The sequence below is a fragment of the Rhineura floridana genome, chromosome 19 (assembly GCF_030035675.1).
Source record: "Rhineura floridana isolate rRhiFlo1 chromosome 19, rRhiFlo1.hap2, whole genome shotgun sequence".
In the NCBI taxonomy this organism is placed as follows: domain Eukaryota; kingdom Metazoa; phylum Chordata; class Lepidosauria; order Squamata; family Rhineuridae; genus Rhineura; species Rhineura floridana.
The window spans coordinates 8,164,907-8,186,168 of NC_084498.1; the positions used below are offsets into that span (position 1 = coordinate 8,164,907).

Here is a 21,262-nt window from a genome sequence, read left to right on the forward strand (position 1 = left end):
GGGTCCCCTTGTGCAGACTCCATCAACCCATACCTTACTCCTTCCCACCCGCATTTAAGTTTTCTTGCTCTCTCTTTTCCCACCTAGCTCACCAATCTTCCAATCTGTTCATGCCTTGTTCTTTCCAGCCTCCCTCCCTTTTAGCCCCAGAGATTTGCTCTCTTGCTTTGTCCTTTTACAGCCTGAATTTTATGGGCTTTGTTGCTCCATCCTTGCAGCAAAATACTTTCACTTGGCTGCATCCTTTGCCATTTAACCTCTGCCTTGAGAAAGGTCCATAGCAGACGAGACATAAATTCACACAATTAGCGATTGCGTGAATGGCTTTAAAACAGAAAAGAGCAGGCACAAGGGCCCAATCCAGATCGAGGCTCTGGCAGGGGGAGTGGGAGGGGCTTTAACCCTTTGCCCCCTGCTGCAGTCCTGGTTTCTCTCCTCCTGCCTGGGACATGGCTGTTATTTGCATTAAAAGTGCTTCTGCCCAGATGTGTTGGAAAAACTCCTGTTTGTGCCAATGAAGGCTTTGTTCGTACTTTTCCCCAACTTCTAGTCAACCCTGGAAGCTCCCTTTGTCCACTGTCTATCATGACTGGCAGTGGCTCCCCATGGTTTCTAGGCAGGGGATGGAAACTGAAGTGGGAGTTGTGTCTTGGCCGGCTCCTCTTCCTTTCCCCAACATAGAGAGAATGATGACAGGAACCAGCTAACTGGAGCTGCCGTATGTGAAGCTAAATGATAAACAGAAATCTGTGGGTAGCACTTTGTAAGAGAGAAAGGAAAAAGGAATGCAGGATCCTTTATCCCTGTGAACACCTTTTGTAAACATATTCTCCCAGGTGTTTATTATTAAATTTGATATTTGTAGATTTAAAATTTTTATATCTTTGCTTGTTTCATTTATGACATTTGTAACCTAATTTTCAATCACATCTGTTTTCATTTTGGGTTCGCAAAGCTTTCGGTATGCATGAATGAGAGAGACCAGTAGGGACCCCGAGGAAAATGGGAGTGAGGAAACAATTGCCTATAAGAGTCAGGAGCGGCAGAAGGGGCTTAAAACAGGTCTATGCTGTTAAGACGTTACACCCCTGGAACAAAGGATTCTCCTCTGTGTCCTGCTGTGCCTTACCCTCTCCCACCCATCCTACCCCTAGTTTCTATTTTCAGTGTTGTATTTTAATTAAAAATGCCAAGAGGGTTTCAGGAACAAATCTGACATTAGAAAGGCAATGTTCAAAAAGCAGCAGAGGAACATTTGAAGTTGCCACTGATCTTACGGTGGCTGTTCTCAAAGAAAGGAACTTCAAAAGGCCAGTGCAAATGGGAAACTGAGGAATTAGAATTTATCAAGAGGTTCAGTTTTATCACCCGTGCCTTCAATTTGGATTCGATTTTTTAATCACCCTATATATGTTAGCTTACAAATGCCAGGATGTTTATGTTACCACCAACACCGCTTTGTGAATGGTCACTGATAATAATGCAGTTGTTATTGTCTGTTCTTTTGTATTACACCAGTACCTCAGGATAATAGTTCATGAATCTAATGGACTCCTTGAAATTGTTCTCAGCAGTCATGAGGACTAGCAACTTCATTTTAACTTCCTTTTAAAAAATGAAAGAGGAGATTTTTACAATTCTGCACTCAGAGGCAAAATTGCAGACACAAAACATTTCCAAATCCTTCTTACCGTACTACGTCAACTGCTCCAGCTCTAACTTTGGGGTCACTGCCCATGATTGAAACACTGGCTGCAAAAGAACCGTCAATGCTGAAGACCACAAATTCTGTCCCTCTGGGCAGAACAGTGATGTAGCTGTCAGCATATGTGTGGTCGCCCCTAAAGGAAAGGGAAAAGGTGGTATTGGATTTGTTAAGAGATTGATAAAGAAGCAAACTTCTTTGGGACATCTCCATTCTGAAGGAGGAAAGTGGGTTATAAACCCCATAGATAAAAAATCTGCCACAGTAATACATTAAGTTTATAGAACCCCCCCCTCTTGCAATATAGAAGGCTGATGCTGATTCAGCTTCTATTAACAAAATGTAATTCTTCTAGATCAGACCAAGAAGTCCATCTAGGGTTGGATGGATTCACCTATTTCCTCTCCATTTCACGTGTGTTTATTCATAACTCTCTTCTGTCCTGTTTCCGCATTAATCTGTATTTTTTGTATTTCTTATATTTTTAATAAATATGTATACATATTTAATATATATAAATACTTATTTAATATGCATTTTATCTGAATGTATGTATTTCTAAACATATTTATATATTAACACATTTTTTGAGCAAATTATGTTCAGATTAGCCTGGGAGGTGCAAGTAAGGTCAGTGAAATTAAATTCTCCTCTGTCCCTACTAAGGTCCTTCTAGTCTAGCACCTCCCTTCCCACAGTGGCCAACCAGACGCACCAATGGGAAGCCCACAAGGAAGACATGAGCACAACAGTGTTTCTGGGGGCAGGGAGGGGGGAAGAAGGTCTTCCTCAGGAAAAAGTGCAGGGAGAAAGAGAACAGGATCAACCCTCCTTCCTTCACAGTTGCAGGGTGCTTCCAGACTGTTGTTGCTATTTTTGGGTGGAATTCAGTCATATGATGGCAAATTCAAGTTGCTTAATTATAGGTGATTGGGAAGTCTTGCGCAACAAACTCGCTTCCCCAAATGATTGGAAGCATCAGGAAAATGCACTGGAAAGTGCAGGATAACTTCTCCACAAACAAATCAGAATGAATGTTTATTAAACTGGTTGTCTGGAAGTGCTCTCAGTTGTGATCCCAACTAGATTCCCTTCTTTTCTTTAAAAAAACATTACTATTATTGTTGCTATTATTATTATAATTACTCAGCCCAGGAAGTTTGGCAGCACACAAATAACAAAACAACATCATCTCAGTCTACCAAATGCCTTGGAAAAAAGGTAAGTCTTTCCCTGGACAAATATTTATAGAGATGCAACATCTCACCTGCTTTAGCCCCATCGGGGTTATCTCTTCTGTGTTTGCTTTGCATCCTGGTCCCATTTTTTTGTCTTGATTTCTAGCATCTCTGTCCCATTCCTAGCCCTCAACTACTGCAGCTCCAAGTTCAAGTCACTTCTAAAGGGCTGCAGAACCCAAGGCATCTTGAGGTAAAATTTACCTGACCACCATTTTGACAGGATACACGCCAATCCCCAGCCGCCTGTTCTCAGGGATAACATAGGAAATCCGACCGCTGCTGTTGGTGACCTCTGTATCAAAGTAAACCCATTCTCCTGATGGGGGCTGTGTCATGATATGAATGTCCACCTGTGGCACAAAGCAGGTTTGGAGGAAGAAACCAAAATCACATAGATTCATGAATTTGTGTAGCAAGTAACAATCCAGGAAGCTATGCTTGTTCCGATTTCAAGGTTTCAAGACATTTTTCCTTTGTTACTCTTTGTGTCATCTTATTTTGCTGTCTGGGTGAAGCCCATAGCTGAGTGACTGAGCACATACCTTGCACACAGGAATTCCCAGATTCAGTCTTTGGGATCTCCCGTTAAAAGGATCTTGGGTAGCAGGAAAAAGAATGACTTTCAGTGTCCGAGATCTTAAGACAGTCACTACCAGTCATTATAATGAGCTAGATGAGCCAACTGCTTGACTTGCTTTAAACTACATCCCTCCTGTTTCTCAAATGTAGACCATCAGCTCCTTGGGGCAAGGGCATGTATCTTCTGATTAGGCTGCTTTACAGAGCACCATGAACACTGATGGTGTTACACCCTCCTCCTCCTCTAGTGCTCCTGCTACCCTGGTCCAATACCAGCTACAGAAATAATTCCAAACGCCCTGAAGCAACAGTGGGCGTAGGCCACAGGCAAAAAGGCAGGACGCCAGTTATAATAAATAAAGATGTGCACTAATCTCTAGTCAAATACAATGCTGAAAAGGTGTTAATCTTGCCATACAACTAGGACATTCCTATACAAGGTCTCCTAATAGAAAGACGATATGAAAATTGGATCCTCGCCTGAGGAAGCCCAGGAACTACAGAGAATAAAGAGCGTAACTGCAGCAACAACAACAGCAACATTTTTACAACAGAATGGCAAACAGTAGTTTGACTTTGTGATGAAGTCACCCAGGCTAATGGTTCACATCTTATGCTTTCTTGTTCAAGGAAATACCCCCATACCAATGTTGCCTAGTGCAAGAGAGGCCAGGTGCTTGGGCTGAGAGAGCCAATATGTGAAGTCCCTCAGCAGAAAAAAACAGAAATCAGCAATTTGTATTGTTCTTTTTTTCTTCTGTGTTCATGGGTTTGCTAGGTCCTGTGAATCAAATAGCCCAATTTCTACCATTCAAATGAAAAAAATGTCGTTTCCTGATTTACATGCCACTTTTGCCATGTCCGCATTAGAAACAAGAGCACCTTCTCTGTATCACTTGTGAAAGTGGCCTAATACAAAATCACACATCAGCTTCCAAGTAGATGGCAGCAGATCCAGTTAATTGATAGAGAGCACCATACAGTAGGGCCCTTCTCAACCTGGTACCCTCCAGATGTTTTGGGTTATAATTCCCATCAGTCCCAGGCAGCATCACCTCATTTGACAATGGACCTCTTGGACTGAGGTCTACATTGGGGGGGGGCAGGGTGATGATCTGGCTTCAGGCTGCTCATTAATTCTGATCACATTGATCAGCTGATTAGCTTTAAACAGCCATTTAGCACTGATCATATATCAGTTTCAGTTGATCCAGACATTAAAATAATTTAAAGTTAGACAGTTAAGATTAACACTGATGTGAAAGGCATTATGGAAATATACAATGGATCATTTCATTTCTCTTCTGTCTAATGGGCTCAGGTTAGATCTGCAACAAACAATACCTTTTCCCCCGTGAGAGTGACCATGTCTAATGGGCCATACATAAACCTTCCATTTAACATCTGGAGACCATCCTCATTGGCAATGGCATCGTTGATTCGGTGGTTGGCTGTGACATTCTGCAAAAGAAAGAATAGCAAATTGGTCCAATTTCTGCAAATTAGGACCATCAGCTAGCAACCTAAGGGGAATTCTAGCTGTGTTTTGGCATGGTGTTATGATCATTTACTTATCATCATCATCATCATTTATTCCCAAAGATCATCTTACCCCTTATAGACCAGGTCGATCACTGCGCTCTGCAGATGAGGGCTCCCTGCAGATACCGTCTTATCAGGAGGTCCATTCCGCACAACATAGGAAGCAGACCTTTAGCACTGTGGCACCTACCTTTGGGAGTTCCCTCCCTTTATATATTAGACAGGCACCATTTCTGTTATCTTTTTGGCGCTTTCTGAAGATCTTCCTATTTCAACAAGCCTTTTAAAAGTAGAGACCTTATCCTTGTCTGCGTCTGTTGCTTTTAAAAGATGTTTGAAAGATGTTTTGTTTTAATACTTTTTTAAGGATGTTTTGTTTTAAATTGTTTTAAAGTCTTTTTTTAAGATGTTTTAAAGTGCTTTTAGTGCTTTATTGATTGATTGATTGCACTTGTATACCGCCCCATAGCCGAAGCTCTCTGGGCAGTTTACAACAATCAAAAACATTAAAACAAATATACAATTTCAAACACATATTTTAAAAACAATTTAAAACACAATTTTAAAATTTAAAACAATATAAAAACAATTTAAAACACATGCTAAAATGCCTGGGAGAAGAGGAAAGTCCTAACCTGGCGCCGAAAGGATAACAGTGTTGGCGCCAGGCGCACCTTGTCATTAAGAACATTCCATAATTTGGGGGCCACCACTGAGAAGGCCCTCTCCCTTGTTTCCACCCTCCGAGCTTCCCTTGGAGTAGGCACCCGGAGGAGGGCCTTTGATCTTGAACGTAGTGTACGGGTGGGTTTGTATCGGGAGAGGAGTTCCATCAGGTATTGTGGTCCCAAGCTGTGTAAGGCTTTATAGGTCAAAACCAGCACCTTGAATCGAGCTCGGAAACATACAGGCAGCCAATGCAAGCGGGCCAGAATCGGTTTTATATGTTCAGACCGTCTGGTCCCTGTTACCAATCTGGCTGCTGCATTTTGAACAAGCTGCAGTTTCCGAACAGTCTTCAAAGGCAGCCCCACACAGAGTGCATTGCAGTAATCTAATTTGGAGGTTACCAGAGCATGGACAACTGAAACCAGGTTATCCCTGTCCAGATAGGGACGTAGTTGGGCCACCAACCGAAGTTGGTAGAAGGCACTCCATGCCACCAAGGCTACCTGAGCCTCAAGTGACAGAGATGGTTCTAGGAGAACCCCCAAGCTACGAACCTGCTCCTTCAGGGGGAGTGCAACCCCATCCAGAACAGGTTGGACATCCACCATCTGGTCAGAAGAACCACCCACTAGCAGCATCTCAGTCTTGTCTGGATTGAGCCTCAGTTTATTAGCCCTCATCCAGTCCATTGTCACTGCCAGGCACCGGTTCAGCACATTGACAGCCTCACCTGAAGAAGATGAAAAGGAGAAATAGCTCCGGATGACCGCACCCAACAGTTTCATGTAGATGTTGAACAGCATGGGGGACAGAGCTGAACCCTGCGGAACCCCATACTGGAGAGTCCAGGGTGCCGAGTAATGTTCCCCAAGCACCACCTTCTGGAGGTGACCTGCCAAGTAGGAGCGGAACCACCGCAATGCAGTACCTCCCACTCCCAACTCAGCTAGTCTCTCCAGAAGGATACCATGGTTGATGGTATCGAAAGCCGCTGAGAGATAAGAACATAAGAACATAAGAAGAGCCTGCTGGATCAGGCCAGTGGCCCATCTAGTCCAGCATCCTGTTCTCACAGTGGCCAACCAGGTGCCTGGGGGAAGCCCGCAAGCAGGACCCGAGTGCAAGGACACTCTCCCCTCCTGAGGCTTCCGGCAACTGGTTTTCAGAAGCATGCTGCCTCTGACTAGGGTGGCACAGCACAGCCATCACGGCTAGTAGCCATTGATAGCCCTGTCCTCCATGAATTTGTCTAATCTTCTTTTAAAGCCGTCCAAGCTGGTGGCCATTACTGCATCTTGTGGGAGCAAATTCCATAGTTTAACTATGCGCTGAGTAAAGAAGTACTTCCTTTTGTCTGTCCTGAATCTTCCAACATTCAGCTTCTTTGAATGTCCACGAGTTCTAGTATTATGAGAGAGGGAGAAGAACTTTTCTCTATCCACTTTCTCAATGCCATGCATAATTTTATACACTTCTATCATGTCTCCTCTGACCCGCCTTTTCTCGAAACTAAAAAGCCCCAAATGCTGCAACCTTTCCTCGTAAGGGAGTCGCTCCATCCCCTTGATCATTCTGGTTGCCCTCTTTTGAACCTTTTCCAACTCTATAATATCCTTTTTGAGATGAGGCGACCAGAACTGTACACAGTATTCCAAATGTGGCCGCACCATAGATTTATACAACGGCATTATGATATCGGCTGTTTTATTTTCAATATCTTTCCTAATTATTGCTAGCATGGAATTTGCCTTTTTCACAGCTGCCGCACACTGGGTCGACATTTTCATCGTGCTGTCCACTACAACCCCGAGGTCTCTCTCCTGGTCGGTCACCGCCAGTTCAGACCCCATGAGCGTATATGTGAAATTAAGATTTTTTGCTCCAATATGCATAATTTTACACTTGTTTATATTGAATTGCATTTGCCATTTTTTCGCCCATTCACTCAGTTTGGAGAGGTCTTTTTGGAGCTCTTCACAATCCCTTTTTGTTTTAACAACCCTGAACAATTTAGTGTCGTCAGCAAACTTGGCCACTTCACTGCTCACTCCTAATTCTAGGTCATTAATGAACAAGTTGAAAATTACAGGTCCCAATACCGATCCTTGAGGGACTCCACTTTCTACAGCCCTCCATTGGGAGAACTGTCCGTTTATTCCTACTCTCTGCTTCTTAACCAATTCCTTATCCACAAGAGGACCTCTCCTCTTATTCCATGACTGCTAAGCTTCCTCAGAAGTCTTTGGTGAGGTACCTTGTCAAACGCTTTTTGAAAGTCTAAGTACACTATGTCCACTGGATCACCTCTATCTATATGCTTGTTGACACTCTCAAAGAATTCTAATAGGTTACTGAGACAGGACTTTCCTTTGCAGAAGCCATGCTGGCTCTGCTTCAGCAAGGCTTGTTCTTCTATGTGCTTAGTTAATCTAGCTTTAATAATACTTTCTACCAGTTTTCCAGGGACAGAAGTTAAGCTTACTGGCCTGTAATTTCCGGGATCCCCTCTGGATCCCTTTTTGAAGATTGGCGTTACATTTGCCACTTTCCAGTCCTCAGGCACGGAGGAGGACCCGAGGGACAAGTTACATATTTTAGTTAGCAGATCAGCAATTTCACATTTGAGTTCTTTGAGAACTCTCGGGTGGATGCCATCCGGGCCCGGTGATTTGTCAGTTTTTATATTGTCCATTAAGCCTAGAACTTCCTCTCTCGTTACCACTATTTGTCTCAGTTCCTCAGAATCCCTTCCTGCAAATGTTAGTTCAGGTTCAGGGATCTGCCCTATATCTTCCACTGTGAAGGCAGATGCAAAGAATTCATTTAGCTTCTCTGCAATCTCCTTATCGTTCTTTAGTACACCTTTGACCCCCTTATCATCCAAGGGTCCAATCGCCTCCCTAGATGGTCTCCTGCTTTGAATGTATTTATAGAATTTATAGAATTATAGAGATCAAGGAGAATCAATAGAGTCACACTCCCCATCTCTCTCCTGACAAAGGTCATCATACAGGGCGACTAAGGCTGTTTCCGTGCCAAAACCAGGCCTGAAACCTGACTGAAATGGATCCAGATAAATGGTCTCATCCAAGAGTGTCTGGAGCTGGCCCGCAAACACTCGTTCAAGGACCTTGCCCAGGAATGGAACATTTGCTACTGGCCTATAGTTATTAAGGTTTTCTGGGTCCAGGGAGGGTCTCTTCAGGAGTGGTCTCACTACTGCCTCTTTCAGGCGGCCAGGGACCACCCCCTCTCACAGAGAGGCATTAATCACTTCCTTGGCCCAGCCGGCTGTTCCATCCCTGCTAGCTTTTATTAGCCAAGAAGGGCAAGGATCCAGCACAGAAGTGGTGGCACGAAACTGTCCAAGCACCTTGTCAACATCCTCAAGCTGCACCAACTGAAACTCATCCAAGAAATCGGGACAAGGCTGTGCTCTGGATACCTCGCTTGATTCACCTGCTATAACACTGTTTGCTGCCCTGGGCTTCTTCTGGGAGGAAGGGTGGGATATAAATTTAATCAATAAATAATAAATAATACATCTCACAGGCACAGAGAAAGCTGCCTTATACTGAGTCAGAGCATTGGACCATCCACCTTGGGGCTGTTTATGTCGACTAGCAGCAGTTCCTGAGGGTTTCAGATTGGAATCTTTCTCAGCCATGCTTGGAGATTCTGGGGACTGAACCAGGGACCTTATGCATGCATGCAAAATATGTGCTCTACCACCACTGAGATACAGTCACAGGGTTAGGGGTAAACTTGGGAGGCTCCTGTGCTGCTCCAGTTTAATAAAGAGGCTGTGTGATGTATGTAGGAGTGTCAGAGTAGGGCTGCAATCCAGTACATCTCTACTCAAAAGTAAGCTCCACTGGGTTCAATGAGACTTACCTCCTGGTATGTTGTATTGGAGTGCAGCCTAGGACTGGGGAGATCTTGGTTCAAGTCCCTACTCAAGTCATGAATCTTACCAGGTGTTTTTCAGCCAGCCACTATTTTTTAAAAAGGTAAAGCCATTACAAATAGCTATTGTGATGTATTTGGTTATAGAATTATGGTCCTTGTAATTAAATGCTTTTTCAAAATAAACAAAATATAAACATGACCAACAAAGTAAACCCAAAATATTACACTATGTAGACCATAATCATATTGCTTATACAGATTTTGATTATCCACAGTGAATTATTAACACAATTTTAATTCATGCATTAATACTGTTCCCTTTTCTTTTCCTTTTAGGATTTTCGAATATCACTCCTATCCTTTCATTTATTGGACCACTTAATAATGGTGCCATATGTAATGTTTCTGTTTTGTTTGGTATAAAATTAAAAATGTAATTAAAGAAAACACATTATGAACAACTATATCATTCTGGTTAGTGTTGAATATAAAATAAAAATGTAATTAAAAAGAAAAGAAACAAAACAGCGCCGTTACCCTTAGCTTCACGTGGGTCCTCTTGCGAAGCCACTTCTCCCTGGGCTTAGAAGGAGTAAAGAAGGAGACCTCCTTTCCATCCAGCTCCAGAATGCTGGCGTTCTCGTGTCTCATCACCTGAGGAAAGCACAGCCCTGAGATCAGAGATTTCTACAAAGAGTGGAAGAATCTCACGTCCCACTTTGGAAACTACCTGAGAAAACTGGGAGTGTTCAGAGGCCAGGCATGTTACTGAACTGTAGTGGTTCTGCACTGATGTAAAAGGAAGGGGGGGTTGTATTCCCATGTTCCCCCCATCAAAGACTTATCCCCCCTGGGGTCCCTTGCCCTCAGTGCCCCAAGGGAGGTCCTTTGCTTCCGAGAACAGTCCCACTTCCCTGGGTCTCTGCTTTTCAGGCTAAAACTTTCCCTCCTTCGGGAGTAATTAATTAGTAGCACTGCCACCACCCTTCCTTTCTCTGAGCGAAGGGATCTCAGAGATCTATGCGACTCTAAAGGGATTAACCCTCATTAAACAATGGTGTTTAGTAGCATTCAGCAATTTAGAATCCTTAGTTCCAATCTAATACACACCGTTTATCAAAGGATAGTTTATTTAGAGGTAAACAGCATGGTATATACAAAGAGAACAATAGTTTGATTCCTTAAAGCAAATCACCCTCAGACGGGTTACACGAGGTACACTGGCATGACAAAGAAAACAACAAAGCTATATCTATTTAAGCTAAGATCTTATACTTATAGCAGAGTCACCTGGTTCCCCAAAAGGCTCCTCTCTATCAACTTCAGTGAGTTCAGGTAGATGGAAAAAGGGAACTGAACTTGGAAGATTACCCTCCCTTTTTTATGGGGTTTAACAATCAACAAGGAGGGGGGAAAGCAAACAGTCACATCCCGCCCCTGCAGGGATCTACTCCTTTGAAGTCTTTGAAGATAAGGGAGCTAGACAGCATCACCCAGGGGTCCTGATTACAACACCCCCTCTTCCTGACTTTTAATCCCACGAAGCCGATAAGGGATAACAGCTAAGGATCAGTTGCATCCCCCTGCCCCGGTTGCCAATTGCCTGTCTGACACATGGCTGCGGATCTTCCCCCAGCAGGGAGTCCTAGGTAATCCCGGGCTCCCAGAATTCTTTCTGGTTGACCCACTTCAGCTTGACCAAAGTTAGCTATTCTTGACACCCACCACCACCATTTTTTTAAAAAAAAGAGCTAAAAAGAGTGCCTACTCAGAAAAACGCCCGGAAGGCGACTACAAGAAAGTGGGCCTTCTCGGTAGCGGCACCCGAACTATGGAACACCCTTCCTGATGAGGTACGCCTGGCGCCTACTTTACTATCTTTTCGGCGCCAGGTGAAAACCTTCATCTTTGCCCAGGCATTTTAATATTTTATTATTTTATTGTTTTTTAATATTTTTAATAACTTTAGCATTTGTATTTAATGTTGTAAAGATAGTTATATGTTCCATCTTTTTCTTTGAATTATTTTTGATTTGTATTTAATATGGGTGTATTATGTTAATCTTGCTTTTGTTATATGTTTAAATTGTTGATTTGGTGATTAGGTGGTTTTAAATTGAATGTAAATATATTTTTATTTGATGTACGCCGCCCAGAGAGCCTTGCTGTGGGCGGTATAAAAATTGAATTAAATAAATAAATAAATAAATAATAGTTATTCTAGATTAATTAACACAGAGTCACAAGTGAGACTTTGAACAGATGATGCTAAGAAACCATGAAGAGATGGGCAGAGATAAAGGGGTCAGACAAACAGCTTGCATTGTGCCTGGAGTTTCCATTTGCATATTAAACATGATAAAGGAATTATTAATGGCAACAAATAACACTTTGAAGTGTCTTTGATGTTACTGTGCAATAAGAAATTAACATTACAATATAGCACATCTGGTGACATTTGGTCAATTGAAGCACCAATAGGCTCATTCAGTGCCCAACCCTGATTATGTTCAAAAATGACAATTGTCACTCCATTGTACACCAGATGCATCAACGCTAAGCAGGTATTTCTCAGCGCAGGCACTGGCTATTGATTCTGCAGGCAGAACCAGGCTAGGAAGCTAGGGGGTGGCTCCCCTTGTTCCAGAAAGTCTGTTTGGCTCTGCCTATTGTATCCAGCAGAGAGCGCCATCCCAATGGTGGTTAATGTCCTCTGGGAGCCTCCAGTGAAGCAACATTCTTTGCTGTGGACATTCACAGTGGGTTCTTCACCCAGTGTGAAAGCAGGTTCCAAAATTGCCTTGCAAAGATAAAATTTCTTGCAAATTGAATGCTGGATCAACTCTCTCAGTCTTAATGTCTCTTTGTGTGTTTTAGGGAGCCTGCATACCTTAAAAATGTTAAAGCAACACGTGTTCTTTACTTAAAGAAAGGCATGTTGGTGACATCACAAGTGCTAGCCAAGAGGCGCCTGCCATGCCCAGCTTTCCCCTGATTTGCTAGAAAATTTGCAAAAATTTCCCACAGTTCACTCCAGGATAAGTAACATATATGTGCATTTTCAGGGCAGTGAAATTGTGTTCAAGCCACGATTTGCCACATCACAGGATGTATCCAAAAGTTTTCATCCTATGGCGGGAGAAGATTTCTCCAGAGGAAGCTCCTTCTCTTGGAGGAAGGGAACCTTTGGATGCAACCCTCTGTCTTCACCCGTAGTTTGATATTTACAGTATCTGCCTGTTCACCTCATGCTAAAGCCCTGCCTGCCTTCAATCTGCTGTCATTCCAACCCTTCTCCACCTGTTCTGGTATGTTTATCTTTTCTACAGGAATGTATTATTATCACACACCACCTCCAGACCCACAGAGCTCTGATTTGGCTCTGGGAAGTCTAAGATCCCGGCAGGTTCAGCAATTTAACTGAAGCTCTGCCTCTAGTATTCTAGGACAAATGGCAATTCACAAGTTGATCTCTCCACTTGTTCTGCTTCTATCTTATTGCAGATGGCAAACTCCATGAACAATGCAATCCTATACATGTCTACTTAGAAGCAAGGGCTACTGAATTCAGGGGGAATGACTCCCAGGCAAATACAGATAGGATTGCAGCATAGAAGTACCAAATTTCATGGTCACATTGTTTGACTGGCATAAATTATGCAAAACATTCACATATTTAAATTGCATGCTTTATTTTAGTTGGACAATCATAGAGGTTTTGCTTTTGCAGAATTTTTGTCACTATTGTTTTTATTATGATCTTGAAAAAATGAGACCAACAGAAACTTTGTGAGTAGTATGTAGGCAAGGAAGCTAGATGTTACATCCTATTGCTAGAAGCATCACACACCCACTCACAAATTCTCTAGTCAATGCCCAGACAGATCCCCCACTGCTATCATGAGGACTAGAAACGTGAACACTTTGCCAAGGGTGTCATAAGCTACATTTATTAAAAAGGAGAGTCATGTTGGCTCTTTGGAGCTTTGCTTCAGATATTTTCAGTTTTGCAAAAATGAAAAGCAAAATCCGTAACAAATTAGCTGTTTACTTTCAGCAAACAACCACGACTTCCTGCTGTGATTTAACACCACTACAGGACTAAGTGTGCTGGAGATCTGCAAGCTGCATCGGACTGACCTGCCTGAGGAGGAAGGAAACCACATCTGTTGATTCCCAGTAGCTTGCATGGAAGAGGTGCGGTAAGGCCACCGTCGGGAAGGCAGTCAGTGCATCAGGGCAATAGAGAGCATAATCTATTCTTTTGGTTCCCCACCATTTGGCAGCAACTGGGAACAAAACAAACAGAGACAAAAACCCCAGCATTCAGATTATTTTCAGAAAAGAAAAATAACAAATAATTCAAGTCGTCTGCCAGCATTCACCTGCTATGTTCCACTGTGAAAGGATTTCTGCTTGTGCAATGAGAATTCTCCTCCTCCTCCCTTCCTGTGTGTACCTCACATCCTCCCCAAATCTGTTCCAGAGGATTGGGGGAACCCCTAAAACAGATTTAGGGGGTGCATGGGGGGAGGAGAGGTGGAGAGCATTCTGTTATGCAAGAACAAATCCTTGTGCTGACACAACAATTGCCTTAGCACTATATTGGATTTCACCCTTCGTTTTAGGTCCATAGCTCTTCCAACTAAACTCTCAGCAAACTTTATTTCTGGGAGTAACAACACTGAGAACCTGTATTGGTTTCATGCCAGTTTAACTGTCATGGCTTCTCCCAAAGAATCCTGAAGAAGGGTTGGGGGATACATTGCCTCTTATCGCAGAGTGAACCTGTAGTCGAGGATACCTCTGGGGCATCCTGCCCGAGCAAAGAAGTTCCACTGGCATATTTCACATTACAAACTTGCTTCACAGCAATTCCCTCTCCCTAAAGGAGCCCTAGAAACTCTTAACTGCTGTGAAAGGGGGCTCAGGATTAAGCAATCCCCCTAGTCAGCCATGCTCAGAGGAAAGAGCTGATCTTTATGTAGCCAAAATGGGATCCTCCACATACAAGTGGAAGGTAGCAACATGCTCAGGAGAATCCCAAGGCTTACAGAAATACAAAAAACAGTAAGGGAAAAAAAACCTCTACAGGCAACCCCACCAGCAGCAGCAGCCCAAGAAGGACTGAGCATTGTCAATAGCCACAAAATGCTGTGGAGTGGGGAAATGGAAAGCAAGCAGAAAACAAGGGGGAGAGGGAACAGAACAGAGTATCTGAGGAGAGGCCATGGCTGGCTGGCTGGCACTCCGAATGTGAGCATTCCACACTGTGACATTTGGTTGCAGATCCCACCCATAACACTCATAAGAATTCTCAGTCCTGTCAACAAAGTGCAATTCCTAAGATTATTTAGGGGAAGCCATTACAGTTAAACTGGTCTAAAATGGATATAAACTTGTAGGATAGATGTCAGTGGAGACTTGTGGCTCCGACATCAGTGGGGCACCTCGGATAGCTCCTTTCAGCTTGAAAGCACTTTGAACAGCTCCTCGAAAGTTTGGTGCAAGGAAAGGATGAGAGTGCACAGTTCTCCCAAGTTCTAAAAACTTTTCTCAAAACCACACCTACAAATGAAGGGCCCAAGTCCAGGTTGGGACACTGCACAACCATCGTCTGCAACGGAGGACAAGCAGATTTCCTCCAACCCTTTATTGTTCTATGGCAGAGGTGAGAAGGGCTAGATCCAGCAGTTGCTAACCCTCCTGTCAGTCACCTCCACAGGTGACAGTTTCCTGATGCCCACATTTCCCGTGACCCCAGGCACAAGCAGTGGAGACTGGTGGCTCCGATGTCAGTGGGGCAGTGAATCTGCTCCATGTTTTAGTTCAAATTTTCAAGGAGCTGTTTATTTATTTATTAAATTTCTTAGTCGCCCATCTGGCTGGTTCTGGGCGACGTACAAATTAGCATATCAGTGCAATAAACATTAGAATCTGAGCCAATAATAATAATAAAATCTATCTACACATCTAATAACATAGCAATCCAGTAAATATTAAAATCTACACCAATAATAATAATAAAATCTAATCCTCCCCAAAGGCCTGCCTGAAGAGCCAGGTCTTCACCGCCTGGCGGAAACTCATTATAGAGGGGGCAAGGTGGAGATCATTAGGGAGAGAGTTCCACAGGGTGAGGGCCACAACTGAAAAAGCCCCATCTCTAGTCCTCACCAATCTGGCTGTTTTCACTGGTGGGATAGAGAGAAGGCTTTCTGAGGCTGACCTTGTTGGGTGGCATAACTAATGATTATACAAAAGCGAAAGAACCTTGGGCAGCTCCTTGAAAGTCCAGAGTAAAACCCAGAGCGGATTAACTGCTTCACTGACGTCGGAGCCACCAGTCTCCACTGACAAGATAGGCCCACAGTAAGAGAGGGGGAAACAATGGGTGACTCTCAGAGGATTTAATGGACTTTTGGCAATGGGTTGAAAGCAGCCTTCCCCAATGTGTCGCCTTCCAGATGTTTTGGACTACATCTCCTCATCAGCCTGAGCCAGCAGAGTCTAGGCTGGGGAAGGCTGGTCTCTAGTTTGCTAAGGCCTCTGGGAGATGGGCTCAAGCCCAGATTTCCAGCTGGGCACCAAGTTCTTCAGAAACAGAAGTGGACAATCACTCATATTAACTAAATTGTACTCCTGACTTATTCAGCAAGATACTGTGATCCCAGCTGACTCATTTACAAGTTATTTACCTTTCTTACCACCAAAGCCACCATGGGTCAGAAAACCACCTTTGAGACTTCTGCCCTGTAAACTTACCATTTCTGTTTATCAACTTTTTAAAAATACACATTAATACACACATTTCTAAATCAATGAGAATCTCTCAAAAACTGTGAATGTCAAAAGGAAGGGCAGGAAGTGTCTTGCTGAGAAAGGAAGCCCCTCCAGCCCCAAATTCCTAAAGCAGACCCTCCATAGACCTCTTGCTTTGGAATTTAAACACAAAGGCATGAAAAGGAAACCAAACATTGGCTTGTTAGGAGAACTCCCATTTATGTGCATGTAGATCACAAGAAGTTGCCATTTTGACAGTGCATGTCAATCATCCTGCTGGATTTTCCCAGTTCATTTTTCCTTAGTGCAAATGTCCACATTAGAAAAGGTTATCATAAACAAAACTGCTAAAATAAAACAAAATAAACTGCTAAAATACCCAACAAGGCCACAGTTTGCTGGGCTTTCTACATGCTAACCTGATTGCTGGATCAGGCCAGCATAAAAATGGAAACATCCCCCCAAAAAACTGCCAAAAAGGCTGCTTTCCTTTCTCTGGGCTGGAGGTGATCATTTGTCTCCAGATTTCTGATGTACAGAGGAGCACTTTCCAAATCAAACTGGCAGTTATCCCTGTTTCCAAGCCAAAGCCACCTCATAAGCAGAAGACTTCCAGCTTTCTATTTTCAGCTCAAAGCACTTATGCCCACAGCTGAATTTGGGATTCTCCAAACAGGCCATTCAAGAATAACCTCCTAGGAAAGAGCAGTAACAGTACTGCAAGTGCCATAGAAGGTGTTAAAATGAGTCAAGAGTGTGCGCTACAGCGGCAGGTGGCTGTTAGTAGCAAGAGAGCTCATCTTCAAAGCAGAGTGGAAGCAAGTGTCAGTTAACACTACACCAAGATTGTGAAGTGCGCCCAAGGAAGCAGACCAATTTGGCTCCAGAGATGGTGACAGAGGAGGTTAGTGAAGTGCTGCGTCTTACTCTCCGTCTCTCTCTCTCTCTCCAGAATACCTTTATCGATGTCCAGGTCTGGGATCTGTAGAATGGTATCCACTTCCCAATGGGAGGAGCTCCCAACCCTTCTTCCTAAGGGATGCTGGGACCTTTCAGGTTTAGATGCCCTATGTCTTTTGGGTGAGGGTTGGGTGGGGGATTTGTGTGGGAGGGCAAGCAAGGCTAAAAGGCTAAACCCCCTGGAATGGGTGAGATGGTGTTTGCTTTCTAAAAGGAACATTTAAAAGAAGGGGAAAAAAGACAAAAAAATAAAAAAACACACCTGTTAACATACAGTCATGCAAAAATATGACTTTTTTTGTCCTTCAATAATGTAGAGCGATGAATGAAACACATTGGTTGCTTAAATAACAGCCCCATTCCTACGCTGGGCACATGAACGGGCAAAGTGAGCTCCCAGTGACTTGTGGTTCTTCCCATACCTGTTATCCATACAGAGGGAAGGCAGAATCTGTCAATTTGGGTTTCTCTCCATTTCCCATTTTTCCAGTGTTAAATTCAATTCTCCACATCAGTTTGCAATATATATATTATTTTTAAAAAGTCCTCGTGAAAATTCATCTGCATTTTAGTGCAAAATTCTCCTAAAGTACACATTTTTCTAAACCAATTTCCCCTAATATAATGCATTTTATATGTTATTTTCACTAATCTGGGCTGCCCTGGGCTCCTACTGGGAGGAAGGGTGGGATATAATCTAATAAATAAATAAATAATCTGTATTAGAATTTTTTAAAATGCTTTTAAGTGTTTTGTTTTAAATGTTTAGTGCTTTGTCATCTGTGTTCCTGGGCTCCCTTTGGGAGGAAGGGCAGGATATAAATTTAAATAATAATAGTAACAATAACGACAACAATCATAAATGTGTTTTTACGCACACCTTATCTGAGTATATGCCTTTCTGTACACATTACTTGGCTGAAGAACTGCACTGCAAAGTTCAGAGATGTACAAATGTCAAAGAATGGCTGCGTTTCAGTACACATATTGCTTCAGAAAGTGTGAATTGTTTTCTTGTTGTTATGTGCCTTCAAGTCGATTACGACTTATGGCGACCCTATGAATCAGCGACCTCCAATAGCATCTGTCGTGAACCACCCTGTTCATATCTTGTAAGTTCAGGTCTGTGGCTTCCTTTATGGAATCAATCCATCTCTTGTTTGGCCTTCCTCTTTTTCTACTCCCTTCTTTTCCCAGCATTGTCTTTTCTAGTGAATCATGTCTAGGCTTGCTTTAACATATGCATAGACCTCTCTGTGTGCAGTGTTCTAGGACCTGAGAAAGGCTACTCACATATAAATCCACATATGAAGATGTCCATGATAACACGGGGGAGCCACATGCCATCTGGGATAGAGGTCCAGCCCCTTTCTATAAGCTTCATTTTCAAATTCTTAAGTTTGTGGAAGGGCTGTAGCTCAGTGGCAGAGTATCTGCTTTGCATGCAGAAGGTCCCAGGTTCAATCCCTGGTGTCTCCAGGTACGGCTGGGAGAGATCCTTGTCTAAAACCACAGAGAGCTGCTGCCGGTCAGTGTAGAAAATATTGAGCTAGATGGACCAAGGTTATAAAGTATAAAGGCAACTTCCTATGGACTATTCAGTCCACTAGCACAAGGACTCTTGCGCTAGGCGGATGGATGAGTTTTAATGCTGGGCAACAAAGGAACCCAATGCAACAGTTGCACTACCAGAAACTCATGCAATCTGTGCAATCTATTGTACTACAAAGTTACCAGCAACCTACTTATGAATTCTCTTGTGCAACAATGTTCCGCTGGTCCAAACATTTTGCCAGCAGAACAAGTATGCTGGTAAATACTTAGTGCTACATTGGATAATTTCCTCTACCCCCACCCCCAATTTGCTGCCAGGATTTTGGGAAGCTACTTTTGCTCATCCCTTAAAAGAAACAAATCCTATTGTTTTATTTACATGCAAATTTAACTGAGGAATTAAAACTCACATGATTAATCAACTAAGGTGTCTTTAATCTGCTGCTTTTTGTAAATTGTATTGTTTTCATTGATGTATTTTTATATTTGTGTTTTTGTAAGTCGCCTTGAGGGCCTTTTGGCCAAAAGGCGGGGTAGAAATAAACAACAATAATAATAATTAACCAGATGGCAACCCTAGTAATTATGACATGTGTTTACCTGTGTGTGTGTATATATGTGTGCATGTATCATCTCAACATTATTCAGATATGAAACCGCTCCAACTCGTTATCACTGAGATGCAAAGAGCTGTTGCAGAAGTAATGGCTAACCCCCGCCTAGGCTATGAATTCGGAAGTCCCTGATTTGAATCTTGCCTGTGCCCTGAGCTCACTATATGGATTTTGGCAAGCCACTCATGCTCAGCCTCAGTCCCTCCATCTATAACATGGAGGATAATGATATCGACTTACCTTATAGGGATGTTGTAAGGATTTCACCTACATAATGCATGTGAAGCACCTCGAATACATAAGTAGTAAAGAGCTGAATGCGTATTAACATGAAACCAGATTGTACCCCAGCCTGAGGCTGCTTGCTCTTTTAGGCAGGAGTTGTTAACTCTGGATAACAGTCTGGAGCTGATGACCCCAGAATCTCAATGGAGTAAATGGCAAGAATGAAGCAATACAGCTCGTCAGTCAATCCTTCAAGCTGCTCGGAGTCCTGGTGGGTGGAACCGACGGGCTTGTTTCCAAGGGGAGGGGGGAGAAAGACACTTACTGTTGGCTATGTTGGAAGCAGTGTAACTGTCTGCCATTCCTGAGACCTGGCTGGCAATGCTGGCCTCGCTGGCTCTCCGGAAGCCCCTGAACTGGGGGGCTGAAATGGGAGCAGAAGGGGACGCACTTTCCATGAAGACGCCACCATGAGACTGAACAACATCCGCTACAGAGACGAAACAGGGAAAGCGAGAATATTAGACCAAACAGACATGGAGCACGGTGAGGCAAGGAGGGGGCAAAATCAAATCAAGCCCACACACAACGACAAGGCAGAAGACCACCACAATGATGTCAAATTAAAACGTTCAAAGCTGGTTAGATGGAATAAGCACTTCAGTGGCACCCAGATTGGAAAATTACACACACACACACACACACACACACAGAGGTCAGTGGCTCCATAGTTGATTCCCCAAATGATGAAAGCAATAATAATAATAATAATAATAAAATTTTATTTGTTAGTTGCCTATCTGTCCGAATTAATGGAAGAATTACATTGGAAGAAAACAGAAGTATTTGAATGAGACAATCCAATGTGCATGCTTGGATGGATGGACGCCATTATGTACTGCTTCCATAGAGCAGTGTATTTTCAAACTGTGCTCCACAGAACTCTGAGGATTCTAGGATGCATTTTGCAGTTCGCACAGGGCAATCACAAGGCCCACAAGATCAAGGCAGTCCCCCATGTGAACTGAGACTACACCCTGGTGCCCCCCCAGATGTTGCTGGACAAGGCTAATGATCAGGGATGATGGGAGCTGGAGTCCAGCAGTATCTGGAGGGCTACCCCTGCCCTAGAATGTATCCCAGAATCCTTTGTAATGCAGTAGATATGGAAAGGATTCTCTCAGTGTAGAAAGCATGACTAAAATGGTCTGGTGTTTGGCAGGATAAATGGATGAAGAGGACTTGTTCTGTACACCTGCAAAAGGCTTTCACCTAGTAATCACCTGTCTGCAACTGAACAGCCTCAAGTCACAGCACAGGGTTGCAAGCAGGGATGTTTTCAAAATGATCCTCATCTAAATTTCTCCCTTAGTTTCAGAATTTCAAACTACTTGGGGTCTTGCTCTGAAAGTGGGAATAATCTAATTTCCCATTTACTTCTGAATTTTGTGCAAAACAGTATGCATGTCCAGTTTGCAACA

General features: G+C 43.2%; 1 protein-coding gene across 10 annotated transcripts in view; it reads right to left on the reverse strand.

The window, feature by feature from the left end:
- Positions 1-21,262, reverse strand: part of PITPNM2 (phosphatidylinositol transfer protein membrane associated 2) — a 317,406-nt gene that overhangs the window by 11,590 nt on the left and 284,554 nt on the right. For 8 of the 10 annotated variants that reach the window (XR_009759680.1, XM_061603246.1, XM_061603250.1 and 5 more), the window contains 7 exons: positions 20,107-20,271; positions 17,386-17,595; positions 13,786-13,934; positions 10,183-10,299; positions 4,870-4,986; positions 3,148-3,296; positions 1,692-1,841 (listed from right to left, as the gene is read on the reverse strand). Coding sequence is in view for 9 of the 10 variants with exons in the window: in XM_061603246.1 (XP_061459230.1) it covers positions 1,692-1,841; positions 3,148-3,296; positions 4,870-4,986; positions 10,183-10,299; positions 13,786-13,934; positions 17,386-17,595; positions 20,107-20,271 (1,057 nt within the window). In the remaining variant the exon portion in view is untranslated. The remainder of the gene's footprint in view (positions 1-1,691; positions 1,842-3,147; positions 3,297-4,869; positions 4,987-10,182; positions 10,300-13,785; positions 13,935-17,385; positions 17,596-20,106; positions 20,272-21,262) is intronic. The other 2 variants (XM_061603252.1, XM_061603251.1) reach the window with 1 other exon arrangement.